Consider the following 23096-nt stretch of genomic DNA (forward strand, 5'->3'; position numbering starts at 1 on the left):
GTGCTATGTTTCGGACTGGATGAAGATGCCGTTTCCTGCGCAGTATGAGAATATAATTTGGTTTTAAACTAAGCGTCATCGTCTGCGGAGATAATAAAGTGCTCTCCTGAAGCTGATCTGTTCGTTTTGGCGTGGATTTGAAACCTAGTCGCGGCAATGCATTTCTTTATTAGAAGAGTGTGCGGACATTATGTGTCCATAATTCCTGTCCTCAGCAGTGATGAAACAATAAGTTTTTTTGCATTAAAAGCTCGGGGAACTTGGTAATCCCAAAACGCTGCGCTGCGACGAATAAACATTTTCCAAACAGAAAAGTTCATTATTTTGTAGAATAAGTAATGTCTGCCATTACACTGAAAGACAAAGAATGCTGTTGGAAGATGCATGACGCTATACATGACGCGTTTTGTGACCCAACCTTTCGGTCTCGGCCAGCATTTTTCCTCCCTATCTTAGGAAAAAACAGGGAGTGTTAGAAACAAAAGTAGCCGGAGGAAATATACTACCCTTATCCACTTAAATCAAGCAAGACTCACTTTCGAAATTGGTCTTATATTTATCATGAGCTTCACGATCCAATATGAAACATACAGACAGGCCTTTATCAGCGGAGGCTGTACGAATGTCACCTAAAAACGTCGTCTTCCGCTACAGCATTCAGAACGAAAAGCTATATTTTGGACACCCAACAAACATATCGCCTTTTGCAAATACAAACAAATCTATTGAAAAAGTGGGACTAAGAAAAGCGCATATGATGAGGTCGGGTGAGGTTAATATGCACATTTGATCTCGTCGGTCGGAAACAGGCAATGTCCGCTAACTATCTAGGGGTGATAGCAGTTTGTTGGCCTATTGGCCTTGTCGAAGAAGGTAGGCACACAAGCGCCGTCTAACATTCTTTGTCCCGACTGGCGCCCTATTTCTTTTCCGTTCTCCTGTTCAATACCCGACTTTTGCCTCTCCCTTTCGCTTCTCTTCTACAGCAGTAGGCCAGCTTTGCCCACTCCTTTGTAATAATTGGCATACACATTAAAATGCAGCCGATAGGTATCTGTAAGTCAAAGACTACACAAGATGTTTAGTTCCATGTCTGTCACTTAGCCATACTAGTTTGCCTTGCGTACCTCAGTCGGAGCGTGTGTATCTTGCGAATGAAAGGTGACGGTCGTTTAATCTTGAAAAGCCCCAGGAATATTTATTGTATCGCGAAAGTTGTTTTAAATATTAGAAAATATAAATCGTCAGCTCAACGTTATGCGCATGATGGTGCGTTGATAACTAGAGTGCTGGAAACTCCGGCACATCATGCCACTTTGATGTTATATGACTTTTGATCAATTAGGATCTGCAGTGCGATGATAACTACAGCAACGCGAATTTTTCAGTGACGCGGGACGCTTCCGCTGCCACGTGTAAACAAAGTAGAGATATTTCACGTAGGGAAAATCTTATAGCACACCGACTCCATGCAACCTCTGTAATGCAATGACATTTTAAATATTGGTTTCAGTTTGCCACTTATGGCTCTTGATATGAGTTCAAGTTTTGGCCTAAGAAGTCGCCTCTTCGTGGTTGTTGCGTCCTGTCGTTTTCGTTTGGTCTGTTCAGCGAACGTAGCAGTAACAGCATCGTAAGAACGGTTATAGGTTAACAAATCTGTGGATAGTGAGTGTAAAATGAGTTATTCCGGCCTGTTTTTATAAAGGGCGAATAATTTTGTACCCAAAACTTGTTGTTGGGTCATCTCGTCCAGAAGATAGGAGGCCAATCGCGGTTCTAGGTGTACTCAAAGCGGTCTCACAGTCATCGTGGTTCGACACTTGAGGGTTGTGATTGCATTCGGCCTTTGTTACCGTCAGAGGTGCTCTGTTCTTGGCATGGAAATGCACAGGCTGCCGTATACCACTCGTGACATAATTGAATACACACAGAGACGCTTAGCTAGTGGAATCCCTGTTTCTTTATGTCAAGAAAAAGCTTTTGATCGGCAGAAGATGGCTACGTATTGCGTGCTCTGAATACTTTTCAGTTTCCGCCAAATTTCATGTTTAATTAAAAGCATGTATGATGGCACTGAAAGCACACTGGAGATGGAGGGTGCGAAAGTTCCCAGTTGCCCGTGGTGTTCGATAAGGTTGTCCCCTCCAGCCCCTTTTTGTTTGCTCTCAGCTAAGAGCCTTATTTGAGGGCTGTCATTACAGACCACGTTATGCGTGGCCTCCGTTTTCCAGGGTGTCAGACGCTGCAAGTGACTGTTTGCGCGGTGCACATTACGTTATATCTGTGTGACGAAGCGAAGCTGCAAAGCTGCCTTAAGTTTTTAACAGTTACGGCAAGGTGTCCGCATGGTGGCAGTTTTGACAAAGTAAATGCCTTACAAATTACGCACAACGACATCATTTGCATCTTTGGCATCGATTATGATGCACGTGAGATACCATTTTTGGTGTGGATTGCCATCCTAAACAAGGCGCACAGCTAGTTGAAATACCCTTTTGCTAGTTGAAATACCATTTTTGAAATACCCATGCCGGAGAGACCCTACCCTCTCTTTATTGTTTTCGGCGGCTGAACATGGTTCCCTTCAGTCACTTGTGAGTTCATTTTTTGGACAAGGCGCAAGGAACTGGTAAGCCTCGCGGTACTTGACCAGCCGCGTTCGAAGAATGGGTTCGTCTTCCTTTCTTTGCCTTTCCATTTTTTAGGCACACGTGTGAGGGAGTTTGTCCCTGATATACCATTTAACAGGAGTCCACAGAGTTGCACGTCGGTTTTTTATTCGTCCATAGTGGCATTCGTCGCCACGCCCGCAATGTCAGCTTGGACATAAACACCTCAGCGCTAGTGCCTGCAAAACGAAGGTGAAGGGCGGATTCCTCTTCTTGTTTGCCACTCACACCGTCGTTTCTACCAGGGAATTTACGTGAGTTTATGTGATACTCGTTTGAGGAGTTTCAACTACACGAGTCCAGCTACAACGATGGGGTGTTGTTTGAGCTGCGCAGTGCTCTAACTGCCCACCTAAGCAGTCTAACCGAAACATGGTTCAGCAATGCGTCGTTGCTCGTGTGGTTTGGAGGGTAGTCTATGCCGGTTTCAGAACTCTCGGATCAACCGATTTCAGATGAGTGGTAGATGCGCTCGCGGCCGCTTTTAAAGATTGCTAATTGTACCTGGCGCTTTCGCGTTACGGCGTGATGGTTGTGAGGCTGTGGCCTCGAGCCGGCACCGATGTGCGCTTTTGCCTGTCCTGTCCTGACGCGTCTACTAAAGGAGATGGTAGGCTTTCTGGCTGATGAACTTTTCTACCTTAGAAAGTGAGAGTTCCTTAGCCAGTGGTCATGCCCTTTTGTTTCTGTATCTGATGAACGTGTCTAGGTGGTTTTTAACGCACCATGTAGCCTGAATAGAGGGTAAATCCGATCTGGCGACAAGCTTGTAGTCCCCCCTGCCGGTTGAGTGTGCCAAGGTGGTTATGGCTGCCAGTCTGTGCCAAGGTGGTTGTGGCTGCCAGTCTTTGCTCAATGGCAACAACAAGCTCTCGGTCGATTTGCAACCAACCATCGATTTGCAACCAACAGTCGATTTGCAACCAACCATTTGATTGGTTGCAAATCATCCGCGAGTTGTTAGCGTGCTGCCTTGGCACAGTGAGCGTGCCATGCCCTTGTTAACCCCGTTGCCGGCTGCGCGGACAAGCCCAGAGAGGGTCTGAATGGGGCACGTGGAATCCGGTAACGTGGAGGAACCAGTATTCAAGTCGGTTGTGCAGGCCAAGGGAACGCCCTGCCCGCCACCTAAGAAACAGTAGCATAGCTGCGATGCACTAAATAAAACACAGCTTATTGGCTCTGTATGCTGGACCTAAATTTTCCCTCATACTAAATAGTCATTGGCAAGCAGCAAATACGTTGGTTTCCGTTGCTGAGGTGAACGCCTCCTCGCGTAGGCCTGGTGGCTGGGGCTAACCTAGCGTTGGCTCTGGGGAATTCACTTTTAGGCTGAAAATGCAAGAAAGGTTGATGAAAAGTAGCCAAGTGAGAAGTTACTAGACCCGAAACTTGGGAACAGGCTGATGGAAACCAGGTGTGGAACCATCTAGGGCGGGAAGGTCTAAAGACTGAGTACCACTCCGAAACGGCGCCGGGTTGTAGCACGATAGAGTAAGAGTGTCTACGCACCTAGTACTGCTCCCAATGCGACCAGCACAAGCACCAACTGTAGCATTCTCTGTAGGAAGCCTGTATGGCACTAAGAGCGGACATAACTTCGTAGCAAGAGTGGGACTTAGGATTGTTCACCCTGCACGATGTACCATCCCGTATACTATGTGGGGCGAAACCGGGGAAAAGTATCCACAGAGTATCTAAAATATGTCCTCCTGCTTAGTACCTTGGAGTAGGAAAGAGAACTCCTCACGACTGCAAAATTCGCCGCTATAGTATCTTGAATAGGGCCTGGGAGGGGGCACATGGCTTGGGGGGACGGAGACCCTAAATTGGCCTCACATTAAGGGACCTGTCTCTGACGTAGGAGGCCCGGCAAGCGCCTTACGGTAGTGGAATGAGCTTGGAGGCTAAAGGCTACATATTCGCCAAAAGCGAGGGCTCGCCCTCTAAGGAGGCCTTAAAGGGAGCTCAACTCAATTGGAAGGACCATTTGTCACATCCTATGCTATCCCCTAGCCCCACCTCATCCCCATAACCTGTTCCCTTCAACCCTATCTATTTTTAATTTATCCCATTCCATTCGACTGCTTCGCAGAGGGATATTACGGGAGTCTCCACGGGCCCGCTCTACTTGCTGTGGGTCACTATGTGCATTATCGTCGTTATTTATTAATTTCTATAAGAAAACTTTTTCTTCCGATGGCCCTTATATTTATATTTTCCTGCTTATTCCTGTAACATATTGCAAATATCTGTCAATTTACAGCTGTATACATCGCAACACACATGTACGATACAGACTGTGGACGCAATAGCTCTATATATTTGTCCTTTTTATTTGTCAACTTATTCTACACAGTTTAACCTTCATGCATGTACTTTTCCACATTCAATTTTGTATATATCATCATGACGAGCAGCCAATATTTCCGTAACGTAAATATTGATTTGTGCTATCTTTCCTCGTCATGAGTTGTGGATGTGCATTGTCCCCTGTTCTTAACTGTGTGCGCTTTCAGTTTTGGCCATTTGTAACCGCTGATGTCAGCGCGTAATGTCTAATAAAACATTTTCAAGCACGATACTTCCGATGCATGCAACCTTTATAAAGAGGTTATCGGAAGGTGTTAAAAAAGCTGGAGAAAAACAGGCCACCTGATTAAGCTGTCTACTAAGGTGGGTTGTTCTCTTCTGCGGTACGGAGAGGGGTGTAGGCCCTAGAACAGTTGATGTGCAAAAGTGAAAAGCCGCCTCTGTAATTATACAGGTATGTTGTCGCTGGTAATTTCAGTGCCTCGTTACGTTGGGAACTATAAATGGATCGAGTGGTTTCTCTTAAGCGCTGTTTCCAAACTGGCAACCATCAAGAGTTTTGTAACAAGAGCTGCACTACGCTCGTGAGAGCAGTGTTTTGCGGCCAGCTGGAGCAAAACTGCGCATGTTTTGTTACCATAATCATCAGCTGCGCTGCAGCGATGGTTCTCCATGAGTGAAGGTGTTGACGGTGAGCGGCTGTACTGCCCGTGGCATGTTCGCCGTCTGCAAGATGCTGCTTCGGACGACCCGAAATCGTTGGTTGGCGTAAAAAGGCCTGTCAGCGTAAGCATGAAGCTTGAAGGGCTGAGCGCGCGTCGGAGACACCTGAGAAGCAGGCAGAATGTCTCGCCAAGTGGCGATGTCAAGACGCGAAACGAGATACATCGTCCCTATACCGAACCCCTACGGGAATGAGAAGAGAGTCTGGAAGAATATCAAGACGCGTCACTAATGATCCAGAGCGATCCGACGTATAGATGGTAATAGTGTGTCCGGTCATCCAGCCCGAAAACACGCGGGATAACCGAGCGCACCAATGGCTGGCGGCCAGCACACCGGCAACGAGAACGTCAAATCTGACTTTGTAAATAATGAGTTGACTCTGTGCGTTCCATCAGCGGTAGTTGACAGTAGTGAGCACATCCATTTAATCAAATTATGAGCTAACTTTCCTTGAATGGTTTGCCGAATCACTCCAAGAAGCTAGTCTTCGAGCTACGTGTAAGGGTTCTCTTGGGGAACATCAGATTCCTATTTAAAGCGTTAGCTACGGCTACCGGCACCAGCCGATGCCACCCGGTTACCAGTGCTCAACAATGTCGCCAAAGTGTAGCTCTCAATACGTATATACTGGCCTAGCGTAGCTAAGGCACAGCCGTTTTTTAAAGGTTTTAGCAAGTTTGCATAAAACATAAAAGAATGACCACTGGGAACATGTTCGTTACAAAGAATAACCTTTCAAGAGTTTGCAGCTTCGCTTCCCTAAATAATACAACGGTTGATAAATGTAAAATGTGTTTGCAAATGAAACCAGCACAGCCATTCAAAAAGAGACCTTACTAGGTGGCAGCTCGAATAAAAAGAAACTTTTAAATCCACTACGGCCAACAAGATAAGGAATAAAAATGCATACTTCTTCGAACGTTGGTCTTTGACCGAACTTTAGTGACATAGAGTGTTTCTGGTTTGTTTGAGAGAATATTCGTATGCTCTTATATTTACACCCTGCGTGCAGGCTTTTTTGTGTGCCGCAGGTATATATAGAATGTTTTTATATGAAAGTTTCAAATGCTACATTAAATGCCTTGACTGTGCGTCACACAATGTTTTTATGGAACTTCACTTCTATCGCATCCCAAGAAGCTGAGCCAAATGTAAAATTTTGGGTAATGACCCGTTGGCAGCCAGAAAAAGAAATTGCGTGGATTCCATTCACAAGAACATTCCACAACATTACACACATTCAGACTACGGTACTCAACGAAACTGAATGCAATAAGGTCACTGTTAAACATAAAAGTGGCTTTCAGCATTTCTGCACTTAGAACAAAATCCAGACAACATGCCAGGACTGCGAATGTTGATCTCGATTTGGAAGTGGCTTTTGTTTCAAGTTTTCTTCGCACTGGTTTTGTGTGGACCTTCTAGCGCCAAACGTAAGCATGACATTCCATACAAGGCTTCTTTTTTATAAAAAAAGCACTGTCACCTTCATGTACTAATTTTGCGTAATTGGGCTGGCTACTGGTGATTTTCGATTCAATTGAAATTTAATCGCACCGGCCTATTGATAATCTCCTAAATATTTGTTTCGGGTTAGTCGAACCTGCTTAGAAAAGCGACGAGTATATATGTTTTTCTTCCTTCCGTACTCTATTTTAGGAGCATTGCATAATTTATTTACTGTGTCTCCTAAATAATTTTAATTCCAAATCCTGTCTGAGCCAACCTTCTCGGTATTTCATTTTTTTCAAGTGCAAAGATCTATAACTGTATTTTGCGTCCCATGTTAACACTGGGCGCTTTAAATATAAAATTTAATTCTATCTGTTTACATGGCAGCTTTATAAACCATACATCTGCTAGTCAGCTCCTATATATGTTGTCCCTGCTTTTCTTTTCGTTCGTATACATATTTTTTTTCCTGAACAGGTATTGGTATGCTGTTCTACAATGGTCTTGCCCCCGCCTTACATATTGTTTTCGCGCTATTAAGGTTGAATAAGTGAAACGAGTTGAAATCTATTACCCCACATATGTGTTATCTGATGTCCTTGGATACCACAATCTAATCAAAGAATATTTTTCAGTGCCCGGCAGTGGAACAGTTGTTTTTCCAAAGATACTTCAAAGTCGCAACGATAACGGAGAGACTATTATCAAAATAAGCAGGAATCTTACGCTGAAGTTGGAAAAAAGTTCCGTTTTAGACAAACAGCTTTTGCTTCGCACTTACCAAGGAGATGTCATGCAGCACACTTACGTAAGGGAGAACACATTTTAACAGCATTATTTCTCTCCCACTTCACCAACACAATACGTTCGTGTTTTATGATTTGTGCGTGGAATTTCAGAGAACACCTTTGGCGCCTTGAAATGAACTGGCTTGCAGAGCTTTGAATAATTTCCATAAGGCAGCATTAGGAGCAAGCAGCTAATTTATTGCCTGACGGCTTCGCTCAGTTTAAGGACAAAGATGACGTCCATGTACAGTTTACCGAGCCAATAATTGGGAAATGAAAAGCTTTGCTTATCTCACCACCTGCTAATTATCTGTTTTTTGTTGGCACTGCACGTTATTAATGTAGGTTATCATGAAATACCATCTGTCTGCTGAAAGCGTTTCTGCAAAATAATTTGAATATATTGTTTTGCTCATAATTGTTATGGCGATTCTGTTACCATCGGTCGTGAGATGTGTATTTCGGCATCTAATATTGTTATTTTTTTGGGAAACCAAAACACGCTACTGAAGGGGCCACCACACACCGGTCATGCTTTGCAGTGTATATGTTTTCAACTGGCGAGTGTTTGGCGATTGCATAAATAACAAACCCACTGCAATTTCTGTCTACTATATAAAATCTGTTATATAGCATTGTTGCAGTTTTTATTAAGTCAATGAATACAACATGTTTGCTTTATACAACGGCACTGCAAAAAAGAACTACCACATCCAGTCGGAAAAATCTACAGAACATTTTCTGATGTTACGACAGAATTTCAGTGCGGTTTTTGACGGGAAACCTGTTGTGACAACAGTACATTCTAAAGTAACATCAGCAATTTCTGTAGTTACGACAGAAAAGTGCTACAGAAGGACAGACAACAGAAATATACTACACAAAACTACTCAACTACAGAAAAGTACTACAGAACTACAGAAAAATTTGATGGTTACGACAGAACTACAGGATATCTTGCCGTATTTTTTTACACAGTTCTGTAGTTTTTTTCGACTGGGCAGGCTCTGGTCACTACTTTGCATCAGACATTTACGACCTATACGACGTGGACCTGCCTCTGGTCATGCTGCCAAAGCTAGACAAAAAAGGAACCGAAAGACCTCGCAGCTAGCTCCCAGATATTGCAGGGTGCCTGCCGACGGAGGAAAAGAGGCGGCCAAGAAGCGGGTTCGCGAGAAAAGGAATGTCTCCTCCATCTGCCTGCTCCGGGTGTCTTTTTTCTTCATACTGTTTCTACGGGGCGCCAACGCGGTCTTGAATATCGAAAAAAGGTCGTCGAATTTAGCAAAAACATCTCACAGAAACCGGAAAACTATGACAAGCCATCTTCAGCAAATGTTTAGTGAGGTGGCAGTGTAGGCTGTTTCAATTGGTCCCGCCGCATGTCGACATTGCGCTAGTTAAATGGGAAAGCGAAAGGCTGGCGAAATTGAGTGTAGGGCAGTTCTTAGTTAGCTTTTATTTTGAAAATTCGTTGCCTAATAACTCCTGTCCTAATGCGCAGAATCCTGTATTTTTTATTCGGGATCTGCTTTACATAAATAATTCATCTAACGCACTTCGGTCAAGGATGCTGGTTTTCATTTCCCAAAAATATATGTAATTTAATAAAAGGACGAAGGCCATGTGTAGATAAATAAAATCGAATTCTGGGCGACGCAATGAATTTAAAATTAAAGCCGTGTAACGCTAGCGTTAGGTAAGCTACGATCATTTGATGGAGCATCCAATTTACAGCTACATGCTTATTGCTCCTGCTTTTTTTTACACTTTTGTTAAATTAACAACTCCACATTTGGTGAATGGTGATCATGCATATTATTATTTAGGATCTCATCTTGTGCTTCCCGAGGGGTTATCTAAACTCCACAGTGCACAAGAACTGTAGCCGCTCTTGATAATTTGCGATGTGTGGCATTGGTGTAAATTGGATAACGCTACACATAAGCAGCAGTTCTTCATACGAGAGGGGAACTCAGCATTTATCGCGGCTCCTCAGTTCTTCTATTTATGTCGGGAGGAAGTGGTTATGATGGGACACTAAGGCATCCTATCTTTCGCATGACAGGTTGTCATAGCGATTTGTCAGATCTCAGTGGGTGATTATAGCAGCGGGGTTAGGGTATTCAAGAATGAATATTCGTAAATTGCGTAGGATATCAGTCGCAAACTATATGCAATACGGATATAATGTTGTGTTTGACTGCCGCAGTGCATTACTGAAATCAAGAATGACGTGAAATTTTGCGGTATTGGCGATGTTGGAACGGCAAAATTATATACACGTGCACACCGAGTTATTTTATTGAAATGTCGAATAAAGTACCAATAGTTAATAGCTGAACTACAAACAGCGATGAAAGAAAATATCCCACTGAACAAGGCCTCGTTGGTTGTGAAGGGCTGCGCAGATGCCGCAGGCGCCTGCTTTTCTGACAGGGCTATGTAATCAAAGCTGACGTGCTCCAAATGATCGTCGAATAATACTATTCGTCTCAAAAGGTAACACCCGAGAAAATTATGCAGTCGAAGCCCACTTACTAAAGAATACAATAATCTAAAAAAAAAGTATGTACTACACAAGACATAGAACCCATCAACGGTAGGCAGCGAGACTGGGATAAATATGCATGGAGCTATTCGTTCTTTGCGCCCATGTATGATGCTTCATTTTATAACAAGACCTGGGACAAACAAAATTGTTCAGTTCGGACGACCCCTAATGTAGCAGGCATCTCGAATAAGAAAGAATTACCGCAGCTTCAAATAGAAATGTCTTTCAAATCATATCGAGGATGTAAACAAAGTCTGCATAATAGACAAGGCAGATTTATTTTCTTTTACAGCTAGACGCCCAAGTGCTTGAAGAAAACCTCTATCAAGACTTCCAGGCTTTATCTTCAGTCATGGTGTATCAAGACAACGGACTCAGAGTGGTATGATATTAGTGCGCAACTAAGACTCTTACATGTACAATATCAATTCAGTCTTCACTTCATATACATAGTTAACACTTATGTCGAAACTTGTTTCGGTCTTTTATCAGTTTGTATAGAATACTTGTAAGTAATCTGAAGACAAAAACCTTGCATGGGTCACATGACGCGAAATGTGATATAGGAGGTTGGCCACAAAATGTTTCCACAAAAAGTGTCCCCGTAACATGATAAAGTGAATAAAAAGGCAAACCTTGTTCACGCCAGTAGTCGAACCACCATCTTTCCATGCCCCAGTTGAGCTTTCTAACTACTACTCTACAGCGCCATACTAGGAACTCGATTAACCTTGAGTTGCGTAAGGACGCCGGCAGGCATTGACAGAAATAGAAATGGCGGCTCCGAGGAGAAGGAGAAAAAAATTCTAGAGGGCACTTTGGACCAGTAAAATGCCATGAGGCGAAAGCCAACATAGGGCAGTGAATTGTGGCCCTCCACTACGGCTTTTTTTCTTTCTTTATTGCATGAATTGGTACAACTACATCAGTAAACGATCGTGGTTGCCATGCCCCTTGGCTTTCAACCGTGTCTAATGGACTTTCATTACCACAAGTTCACCCATCAGACTCAAGACCTCCTCCGCAGCGTCTTGCTGCTTTAAAATTTCTTTTAGTTTATACACTTGTTAAACAAAATAATCACATACAGATCGTGCATCGACATTACAGTGTCTATAAGACATCCTACTCCTCCAAATACTGTGAAGGCCCAATAGCATGATGAGGTCATACTGAAAATCATCATTAACTGTTGTCAAGTACCGAATTCCACGTGGCGTCAATGGCAGGTCTTTTTTAAGTGTCCTTTGTAACACATCCCAGTAAAACACCGCATCCCAACAATCCAGGAACACGTGCTCAACTGTTTCAGGTTTCCTACATAGTAGACAGTTTGAGCCCCATGGTACAAAAAGGCCCTTTTCTTCCATCCATGTTTTGACTGGGAGAGTTCCTGTATGCAATTTAAAAAAGAATGTTTTTACGCCCGGTGCAGCAGTCATGTTTTTAACTCGCTTGAGCACGTCTTTCCCTGGGCCTTCACAGTATAAGGTTCTGCACAATGGAGCTGGGAACAATTTTGAAATAAGATCCTTGTACAGCCGCTTAGGTGGTACCGTCGCTAAATACTCTACAGAGTACCGCACGCGCAAAAATCTGAACGACCGCACCACTTCTCGCAGGAAGCGTGACACAGTGTATCCCCGAGCAGAACATGAAGAGACTATAAACTCTGGAAGTGCACTGGATAGCATGATTTGCATAAAGGTTCTCAGGAATGCATCTTTTTGGTCACGTAGAAAAGAAAACCTTTAAAACATCTGCCGAACATATAGATGCATTAGAGACAACCCTCCGTCTTTAACTCTCCGAAAGAGATTATCTCTGCTAATTCGTTCCCAGTTGGACGACCAAATGAAGACCGCAAATACACGATGGAATCTTTGTATATTGATTCGAGCACAATACAATACTTGAAGTAAATACATTATTCTTGCCACCAAAAAGGTATTGCATACAGTCGCACGGGCAAAATAGAGAGGTTACGTCCCATCCATCCTTTCGTCCTTTCCCGTATTTCTTCCGCTTTTTCACTCCAGTAATTCGTATTTTCCCCGTATTTGTCCAATGGGACTCCCAAATAAACTCCAGGCTTTGTAGCCCATCGTACTCCACCGAAAATTTCCGGTTCCTCTTCCCATTCCCCGTTCCAGACTCCCAGGCTTTTTTTAAAAAAATTAACAGCACTACCATTCTGCCTGCAATACCTTTGTGTTACTTTCAAAGCTTCCGAAACGCTTTCGCGGTCTTCACAAAAAAGCGACACATCATCAGCGTATGCCAATATTATCACTTCACATACTCCCAGCTTAAAACCACGAATGTCTTCGTTAGCAGTTACCATTCTACACAATGGTTCCAAATATATAACAAAGAGGAGAGGAGACAGTGGACATCCCTGCCGCGCAGATGCTCTTACATCAATTCTTTCAGACAACACTTTGTTAATCATAAGGCGTGTAAAACAACATGCATAAGCCATTTTAACTCCTTTCAATACAACGGCACCAACACCAATATATTACAAGCAGTACAATATTTCATGAGACACACGATCAAATGCTTTTTCAAAATCAACTTGAACCATGGCCACTCTCCTGTTTACAGCATCGCAGCGTTCGAACACACTACGCGCTACATGAATATTATTAAATATGCTTCTGGTCTTTATTCCACATGTTTGATGAGGTCCAACAATATCTTTTATAATGTATTGCAATCTCTTAGCTAAAACCTTCATCAGAATTTTATAATCAACATTTGTTAACGTGATCGGTCTATAGGTTGTAACTTTTAGAAGCATGGCTGGCTCATCAGTCTTGGGAACCACGACCGTATGCGCGTTGCTAAACGACGGTGACAGATAACCCACATCAATAAGGGGGTAGATAGAGGTGCCGTAGTGGAGGGCTTTTAAAGGAGTAGCCCTCCACTAAGGCACCTCTATCTACACCCTTATTTCACTCCCACCTTTCTCACTTCCTTTACTGCGCGGTACGTGTGTCCGCGGAGAATTGTGAGGAGGGTGGCTGATCCAGGCCCTACGGGGCTGGGACGGTAGGCCAACGCTGCTTGCGGCGGGGGCTAGCCAGCCACCGAATTTTTATATGTTGTAGGCCGTCATTGGACCCGCCCCCGCTTAGGTGGTGGATGACGGCTGTTTTTGCGGCGCGCGTCTTTCTTTCCCTCTTCTTTTTCTTTTTTCTTTATTTTCTCTTCTGTCTGCACGAGGCAGCGGAGGTGGCTCAGCTACAGAGCCAGTAGCAGGCCCGTGCATTTTCGTTTCCTTCTTGCTACAGTCGCAACAACAACAACGGGGTCAGCTTCGTATATGCATCTTGTTGTTAAGACCTTTATTTTTCCACTGAATCGTCTGACGACATCGTGACCTGTCGTGACGGTACATCGGCGCCCCTTGTCGAGCACAACCAGCATTTCATTGAACGCATCAAAGTTCACCGGCCTTCTGTAATTCGTTTACAGGAAAGCAAAGGTGCAGTATCTGTCACTCGCGGAATCCCGCTATCATCCTCACTGTAGCCAAGGGTAATATGAAGAGCGTTTCATCATCCGTGGCGTGGCAACGGCTGAATGCTTTGTAAATGGCCTGTGTACAAAGATCTTTCTGCACATAACCGCATGTAATAAATACCATGTCTGACAAACAAAATCCGGTGCGTGGCGCAGTTGGTAAAGCGCTGGGCTGGGGATTCCCGGTGGAGACAAGGTTTATTAATTTATTTTTAACTCTCGCTCTCAAAAGTGTGAAGATCTGCTGATACCCATCTGTCTACAACGATGAGGCATTAAAGCCTTTCACCTTAAAGATGTTAGTGATGGCGCACAAGTGTGTCAACCCTGCAGGGACATGCTAACGGCGGCAACACGCTAACAGCGAGCTCATTCACAATTTTTTTTCAGCATTGTAGTTATTACACGCGTTTAATTACAGAAGAGAGTTATATACCTTATTTACGAAGTAATCAGCCTGTAGCCGAACAATTGCAATTAGAATATTCCACACCACATATTTAAAACATGTGTTAGCACAACACCAAAACAGTCGCTAAGGAAAAAGCATTAAACAAAACACCAACATCAATATACAACACCACATAACTAAACACGTCTTAACTCAACTGCACTAAAACAGTGGCAAAGAAAAACAACACATTAATAATAGGAGCCAGTCAAATTGATAGTCCCTATCTTAATACGTGTCACTCAGCTGGTGCACCATCTGGCTGAAATGAGTCTTAGGGAAACTGAGAGGCTCAGGCGCTATCGTCCGACATCCGTGTTTTCCACAGGCTGTGCAGTCCAATATGTGGAATAAGCCTCTGGGCCAACGCGGGGACGTATACAATGCGAATGAGTGCGGTTGGACTGCACCGCGCGCTCATTGGCATTGTATACGTCCCAGCGCCGGCTCAGAGCGTTATTCCACAATCACTATGGCTGAGGACACACCAGACCCCAGTTGCGAGCGGGGAAGATCGAGACAGTTCCCCACGGCGAACAGGCTGATCAGCAGCGGAGGTTGCTGGAGCGCCTAAAAAGAGGAAAATAACGTCCTGATGCCCTACACTACCAAGCGTCCTGCATAAAATGGGCTGAATTACATAATTTCTTTAACGTATTTGCAACGAAGCTCTAAGAGATATCACAGGCTACATTTTTCGAGAACGTAACAGTGGCCAGAAACACAAAACCGAAACTCAGTAGAGTAGCCCTCAAGTTTTTACAGCTTCTCGGCCCAACCTCGCACTGAAAACCTGACGCTCTCTGCGGAATCGTGCAAGGCCACTTCTGGTTTCAACGTACACGTACCTTAGAAATCGTAATCGTTATTGCCGGATACTGCAGAACAAAGCTATTTTCACGCTTACCCCCGTATTCACTCCAGACAACACCTGAGCAAAGGGTCTTCACTGCTTTTCGTGCCATCACAAAAGTTCTTAGAAATTTTAAGCCATCTTCAAGCGCCAGGGAGCAGCATTCGCAGTCACCTTACTATGCTTTAACAGGAGCTGTTGGCGGGCTAGTTGGTGAATGTCTACTGTAGTCATGGTGAAATTGCGCAACAAACACGACACAAAAGTAAGAGGGACACGTAGCAATTGCGCTCGTCCCGTGCTACGTGTCCCTCTTACTTTTGTGTCGTGTTTGTTGCGCAATTTCACCATGACCACCTTACTATGTTTGACATAACATCAGAGTAAAACAAAATTGTCGTGCATTGCTGATCAATGAGCACAATCTCTTGCTGATTACCATGCGGTTGTTCAAACCAAAAGTGAAGGATGACAGGTGCCCCTTTAGAAATCGGTCAGATGCTTCTTGTGGTTTGCAAGCAGGAAGAGACCTGGTGCAGCCGCTCATAGATTCGGCACTAGTGATCAACGGCGTGTTTGGACTTGTGCCATCGCCATGAAGGATTAGCTGGTGTGTGCGAGACCCTGGTCATGGTATGTTTGTGATGCTTTATGGCAACTGGTCGGAGTTTTGACTATGCTCTTTAGCCTCTGCCCAATACCCACGCAGGCCGTGCAATGGGAAGGTGTCACTTTCCATGAAGTAGAAAATTTCAACCCGTTGGCGGGGTGCGTTGAAAGCGAGGGTGGGAGTAAATCGCAGCATTAAATGCGAAAAACATTGGGATCAGTTCAGCTCTACCTTTGGATACGATGCGACAGCATTCATTGTTCCCCGCTTTGTACCCTTGTTCGCAATCACATACATTGCTGGTCGCATAATCCCTAATTGAAATAATTCTGCCTCATTTATCGAATAGATGCTTATCAGGATACGACTGACGGCTATCATATTATGTTTAAGGCCAACTATACAAATATCATCTGTGTGCTTAAACAGAAAATTTATGATCAGCTGACCATACACTTTTTTTGAAATACATATATTATGTTTTATAGTCAGCTACAAAGTGCCATTGGATTATCTACAAGAAGCTATACGAAATTTCATCCTGCTTTGGCTATATTAGCTGAACGAAAGAAAATCTCTAGCTACCTAGCGAAAACTGTCTGTTCCTGAAGCTATAAAATAATCGTCATACAGTTACCATTAGCTGCTCATAGAGACGAAACGGCTTTGCAGCTACAGACTGGGAGCCATATAAACTGTTTTAACTGCCTATAGAATAATGTACATAGACGCACCTATAGACCATGTGTCGTCAGTATACATCATTTTGTAGCATCCTGTTGAGAGTAGGGATTGCATACATATGAAGATATGTATAGCGTCCCTTTGAATCACTGTCATGAGGTGACCTACACCTTAACTACGGGCCCAAATTTCGGAAAGTTCCTTAGGGGAGGCTCTTTGATTGCCCCCACGAAGAACAATCAAAGATTCCTAAATTCAATGAGGCGTTTAAAGAAGGCCTCTAGGTTTCGAACCGTTCTCAGCAGCTCCTTGGCAAAGGAGGCGTTTAGAGAAGCCGCTTGTATCTGTTTGGTGTTAGAATATGCGCGTTATGTTTGAGGTATACAATGGTTAAAATGGTAAAAAAAAAAACACGTTGTGTTCGAGGTGCGCTCCTATGGGATATTATTGTTTATCTAACACGTTTTGTTTAAAAGCTGTACTTGGCACGACAGAGAAACGTCGTTGGACTGGAAACATGCAACTGCAACGGAGGGGCTTTTTAGTAGCAGCAGCGAGTGTCCGCTACCTGCACTTTCCCACTCGCAGGGAGCGTCATCCTAGCCATCAAAGATGACCTACTGCGCAAGCACAAAACGAGGTGTTTTGCACGGAAGCGCGCGTTTCTGTGAAGGAGCAATAAAAGGACGAAGAAAGGTAGCGCAGTTAGGCACTGCGCTACCGTCAGCTCGTTCTAACTGCGCTATCACATTCGCCGCACTGTAACTACAAGGCTCCCATTCTTTGTTACGCTTACCACGCTGCTTTTCTCGCATGGCTACATTAGCACAACACACAGGCCGCGAAAGAGCGTTCCTGCGGAAATGCCATAAGTACGCAATTTATGGCAGCTTTTTGGATCCGCCATGGTTGATCGCACGGGTCCTTGCTTTAATCCAATTACCTGCCTATGCAATCATTTTTGTTGCAAAATGACGTTTTGCTCTTTGTTGACGTAGCCGTTCAATGTTTCTTGGCATAGTATGAACCTTCACTTTTGCTTTGAAGCCTTGTTTAAGTTTATAGTTCCTAGATCCCAGATTTATGTTCGAAATAAGTATTGACTTCTAACTTAATGTGTACGACGTTCATGGTTTGAAGACGGAATGACATACTGGGTACAAAATGGCATAGTCCAGTTAGGAGCGCTTAAAATTTAATATTTTTGAGAGGCTTACTCATGCATACAAGTCTTTTGTGGGCCCAAAGAGCTCTGAACAAGAACAATTTGTTCACTTGTTTTAAACAGGAGGGCTTTTTGAGCTCAAAGCTGAGGATAAAGTCTTTGGATAGGCAGGAAAGGACAAAAGGGGGCGATGTACCACACATGCTTTATGAAATCAATGAAGACACTGCACTTCATGGATTCAAAGGTATGCCAGCTTTACTTGACACATTGCTTCAGCACATATTTTCTCTCACACTGTGCTACCAAAAGGGCTTTTTTGCAGGAGCATGCCAATTTCGATACAGGGAAGTGTAAACAATAACAAAAAGAACTGAGCAGAATGTATCCGCAGTATACATTCAGGAACATGTTAAGGAGTATCTGTAACGTTTAAGCATTCTAATCACCAAGCTTTCATGAAATGACGTGCCCTAAAAAAGGGCGACGTATTAATGGCAAAAATACAGCAAGAGTGCACATGACTTAGGCTTTCAAGGGCCGTTCCTTCTTTGTTAGCAAAAGGTTCTAAATGCCCCAACTGCACTAGGAAATCCTTTACTTCGGAACCTAATTTCATAACCAAAAGACAAGCGGCTCAGCTCGATGTCATAGATTTTGCGGATGTGATATAGAAACTAGTGAATGAGGCGACAACATAACTATATAAATAAGACAAGACTTCCACTAAAAGGCAGCTCCTGTAGTATTGATAACCTGCTAGACTGTATCTGGAGCAGAAGGCAGTTGAAATGCTATTCATTAGAGATGATACATCTGGTCTGGCATGCGGAGTACAGTGTTTGCACGGCCTGTTTTTTAGAGTGATCATTCATCGCTAACTTTAAATCTATGTCGTTGAAAACTGCCTGTTGTGGCACAGCCAGACGAGACTGTGCTTCAAATCCAGTGGTGGTTTGTGACGTTTTCTTTATTAATATACACCAAAACCAGATCGTGGTGTACCATCATCATTATTCAAAAATCAACCTTCATTTGCAGACCTGTCAGATTGCTACATATCTTTGGTTGCAACTACTTTGCAATATGGTTAACCGATCCACCCCAATCGAGCGGTGAAATTCATATCTAGTTTCGCAGATGGGTTCTCTGCTGCTGTTGTTGGCTGCGAAACGTGCCCAATAGTACTGCACACATCTCAATTTCGGTGGAAAGTGACCAAACGAGGCTAAAAAGTGACCAAACACAAATAAACACCACATGCTTGAAGCAGAAGAGAGACAAATTAAAAAACAATAATCATGAATAGGACACCCGTATTCGTAATTTATATGATAGCGATACTATGCGTAGAAAGCTGGGATAGCTGGTTTCTAGTACAATTGTGAGACATTGTTCCAGCGCAAGAAAAGCACAAGGACGTTCGTGTTGTCTCGTGTACCTTCGTGCGTGTGCTTTTCGTGGGCTACCTGTAGGTTCAAGCCATCCTTACAAATTTTGTCATTTAAGATGAGAGTGTGGTATATCACATACCGCTTATTGTGAACGCGTTAACATTGCGTATAGCGGCAGAAGCATAACAGCTACATTTAAAACACACAACAAGAATGTAGGCGGTAAGCAGTCCCAGAATAGCTTGCACTCCAATACCTGCCGAGGAGAGTGTCCGCATCACCGTACCAAATAATGCATGCCTGTGAAAGTAATAGCGTAACTGCGTCTCGTCACAAATATGACTGTTAGGCAGATAGTATGGCCAGGAAAAGGGCGCCTACATTGCCAAGGAAGGGCTGTAGCTCTTAGATAACTGATTAGGAGAGCCCTTGTTGCTCTCTTACTCCGTGATCCATTTGCGCTAATCTCTTTGCCTCACCAATTTCTTCCCCCTTGTCACTGAAGCGCCCCGTTTTGTACTACTCAATGTTATTTCACCACAACAGTTGGATATCAGCACTTCCCCTCTTTCTCTACAGCCGTCTTTACCGTACTCTGTTCGCGATATCTAAGCTAAAGTAAACAAAGTTGTCTAACAAGTGACAACTCTAATAAAAGCGGTGCTTAAGCCTATTCTGCTAAAGGGACCTTGAGATAACATATATGGCATTATTCTTTCACCCATGCTTTAGCCGTTGTCCTTGGGAACATTGCAGACAAATTTAAAACCTCTGCGTCGACCCTATGTTTCTCAAATAAGTTTAAACACTGCTGTTCAAGACCGCTGCTACTGATTAGTGCTACATGACGAAGCTTTTGTAGCCGCTCATTGCCAAATGACATCAATAGGTCTTATAAAGCGTTAGCTATACTGGGTTCGTTTGCGAGTTCCGCATTAATCCGCGTGATTCCCGTACTTAGTAGACCCTTTGTCAAAAGTTTAGAGCCCAGGGGAGTCTAGTTCTGAGCCCTATGATGTGGCTCGTAATGCATTCCCAGGTTTTCGAACTTGCTGAAGGCAAGAGTTTTCGTCCTGCCCTCTCTAATGACTAGGACTTCCACGATTGTTAAAGACGTCATAATATACGGCTTAAAAGATACACTCTGAGCTTCAAACTTTTGACAAAGGCTGTACCTCATGTGTGCCACGGTTGGTCCCACGTACTCGTGCGCACCATGGTGTTTCATCTCGCGCTGTTCCCCACACATCCTAGTCGTCATCGTCGTGCCCAGGCACGAGATCACTATAGTATCATCGCCACAGCTGATCACGCCTCGTTTAAAACTGCAAAGCAGTTTCATTCTTTGCAGCAAATACTGTTGTCTTCGTCAAGTTCCAGCTGCAAGGCATTATCGCAATGCACAGTGAACATCTTGGCAGTCCATTACGTTCCATCTGCGTCGCTATTTTATTTAACCTATGTAGATACACCATACAAATACGCCATCTCGCTAGACAGAGGCTGCAGCCGGGCCAGGCAGGCTGCTGAAACTATACCAGACCAGACCGGACCATTGCCGATAATCGTTGCCAACATGGAAGCAATCAAAGATTCAAGCGGCAGCAGCGCGACTGGGTCCGCGGCTGGTGGCTACCGCTTTTGAAATTTACTTTCTACAAAGATAGGTGAATCTCTACGGGCGACGCTGTTAGGCGGCGTTGCGCCCCGCTGTTATTGCGAAAACAATACTACGCCAGGCCAAACCACTCGTCGCTCCATAAACCGTGAAGTTGAAAGATTACTCTAAATAATCAGCACGGTTGTAAGTGGCGAAAGAATAATTAACTCTGTCAGAGATCTGAAAAACGAAACTTTCTAGAAAACATACATTATATTAGATCCGCAGCTGAACATCCATAAATACAAAGCATGTTAACCATCTGTACAAAAATATTCTATTCTGGTTAAGATTATTCTCCTTTTATCTAAAGTACACAGGCGAAATGTAGGGCCTTGCAGTTCTTGTTTTTGCATCTGCAACTTATTCGAATAAAATAAAGCACTGAAGGGGGAGCAAAATAGGCAACTTCGAAGAAAATTGCAAATCAAGAATAGGATATTGCAATTAGATGCGTGGCCTTGTGCGCACAGGAAACCCTACCTGCCTTAGTCCGCGCCCTTCGCAATGGAGAGCCCCAGTTTCAGCCACCCCTCTCGCCTTTGCATCAGAAGTTAACTAAAAGTTCAGTATACATAATATTAACGAACGAATATTTAAATCGCCTATCATAATGGTTTCAGGTGTGAATATAATAAAGGCGAGACCACCCCTTTCGGAGAGGCAGAACAACCCTGGAAGTAAGTCACGTTGTACCAGATGGACCATTACAGATCACTGATAGTCTTTCTCTTTTTTCCTGCTTGAAGATGTAACATTGCCAGATATTGTATATGTGGAATTATTATTACTCGTCGACACTTATTTAGCAAGTAAATTTCCTGGGGTTCAAAATCTGCTGGATTACTTCATCATCACCATTAATGCGGTAAGTGACTGAGTACAGTTTTTGTCATCTTGATTTGCGTAGTGGTTCTGTTTTCTTCGCCTTACGGTCTATTCTACAAATAAAGAGCAGTTGCCTTACTAGGTTAAAATCTACAAACGTCTCAAGGAAGATGACCAGCAGACCCCTCGTCGTGAATTTCATGACGGGAATTTAGTTCGCGCTTAATGAAGATGTGAAGGTACGTATTTCTTTTTGCACTCCAGGAAGGGACATTTTGAAAACAGTTTCGAATTTCCACGGAGAAGAAATAATAGAACATTAGAATCACATAAGCCCTATTTTTAAACGTGTGATACTAGAGCGATAATGACACCCACCTGAGTCTGCTGGTGTCCACCCTCGTTTCTGTGCAGGAAATTCGTCGCTCGCCTATCAAATAATCGCTTGAATTCCTCTCGATTATAGTGCTTTCTTATTCTACCAGAGCGTTTGTGATAAATCACAAAAATAAGCACAGCTTATACAAGCAGCATATTGGTGATTGCGCAGCCTATGCTAGCGATCATCAGTTGGGATTCAGCAATCCCTCATTATCTGCCTTCGTGACATTCGCTGTTAATGTAGTTACCCGATTTGGCCGTTCGTTCTTCAAGGTATGCCAATAAGTACATCTGCCGACTACGGCCTGCGAGTTGTAACATATATTGCCGACATCATCGACCACTTAAATAACCACTGGCTTTTCGAACGTAACAGCGAGTTTTAACCATCATGTGAGTGCTTTCACGGGTTCTTCGAGATGAGCGCTGGCTCATAATGAGGAAGCCTGAAAGTATTGGTGTCTACACTGAGCAGTCATCTAACTCACATGATCATTGGCAGTGTCCATATCATAGAGCGGCATAACTGGCTCACAAGCAACAGAGGTGACATGGAATGGTGTATTGGGGTAAGGGAGCATGCACTGCAACCGCCCAGGGGAGGTCCGCAAAAGTCGCAAAGGTGATGCTGATGGCTGCGAAGCAAGCTGAGGGGCTGAAGAGTACGGACAAGAGGAAGGAAAACACGATGTATGAAGTGATATCATAATTTTGAAGTGGAAGGTGAAGCCTCCACCATATTGAAATTCGTCACATCGGCGACGTACAAGCGCGTTTGAGCATGCGCCTTGAGAGCCAAGAGAGAGCGGATGATTTTGCTTGGTGATATCGGCGCAGGGCATGTGCGTCGCGAAGCCCTGGTAACGTGCAGACGAATTTTCTTGCCACCCAGCGGCTTCAAGCTGTGAGGCGCGAAGGCCTTACTTGGATCAGGAATATTGAGTTGCTATTCTCTTTGTGTGGGTGCAAGTCACGTAAGCTTGGTACAGACCTGTCATATGTCGGCGCAAATATGTTTACGCACATCGCGA

General features: G+C 43.8%; 1 protein-coding gene across 5 annotated transcripts in view; it reads right to left on the reverse strand.

Moving 5' to 3' along the window:
• Positions 1 to 8099, reverse strand: part of LOC146174106 (uncharacterized) — a 56741-nt gene extending 48642 nt beyond the window's left edge. For all 5 annotated transcript variants that reach the window (XR_014701673.1, XR_014701672.1, XM_084583244.1 and 2 more), the window contains exon 1: positions 7945 to 8099. Coding sequence is in view for 3 of the 5 variants with exons in the window: in XM_084583244.1 (XP_084439370.1) it covers positions 7945 to 7998 (54 nt within the window). In the remaining 2 variants the exon portion in view is untranslated. The remainder of the gene's footprint in view (positions 1 to 7944) is intronic.
• Between the last annotated feature and the right edge of the window lie 14997 nt (positions 8100 to 23096).

The sequence above is a fragment of the Amblyomma maculatum genome, chromosome 11 (assembly GCF_055883805.1).
Source record: "Amblyomma maculatum isolate TAMU_Amacu chromosome 11, ASM5588380v1, whole genome shotgun sequence".
Taxonomy (NCBI): Eukaryota; Metazoa; Arthropoda; class Arachnida; order Ixodida; family Ixodidae; genus Amblyomma; species Amblyomma maculatum.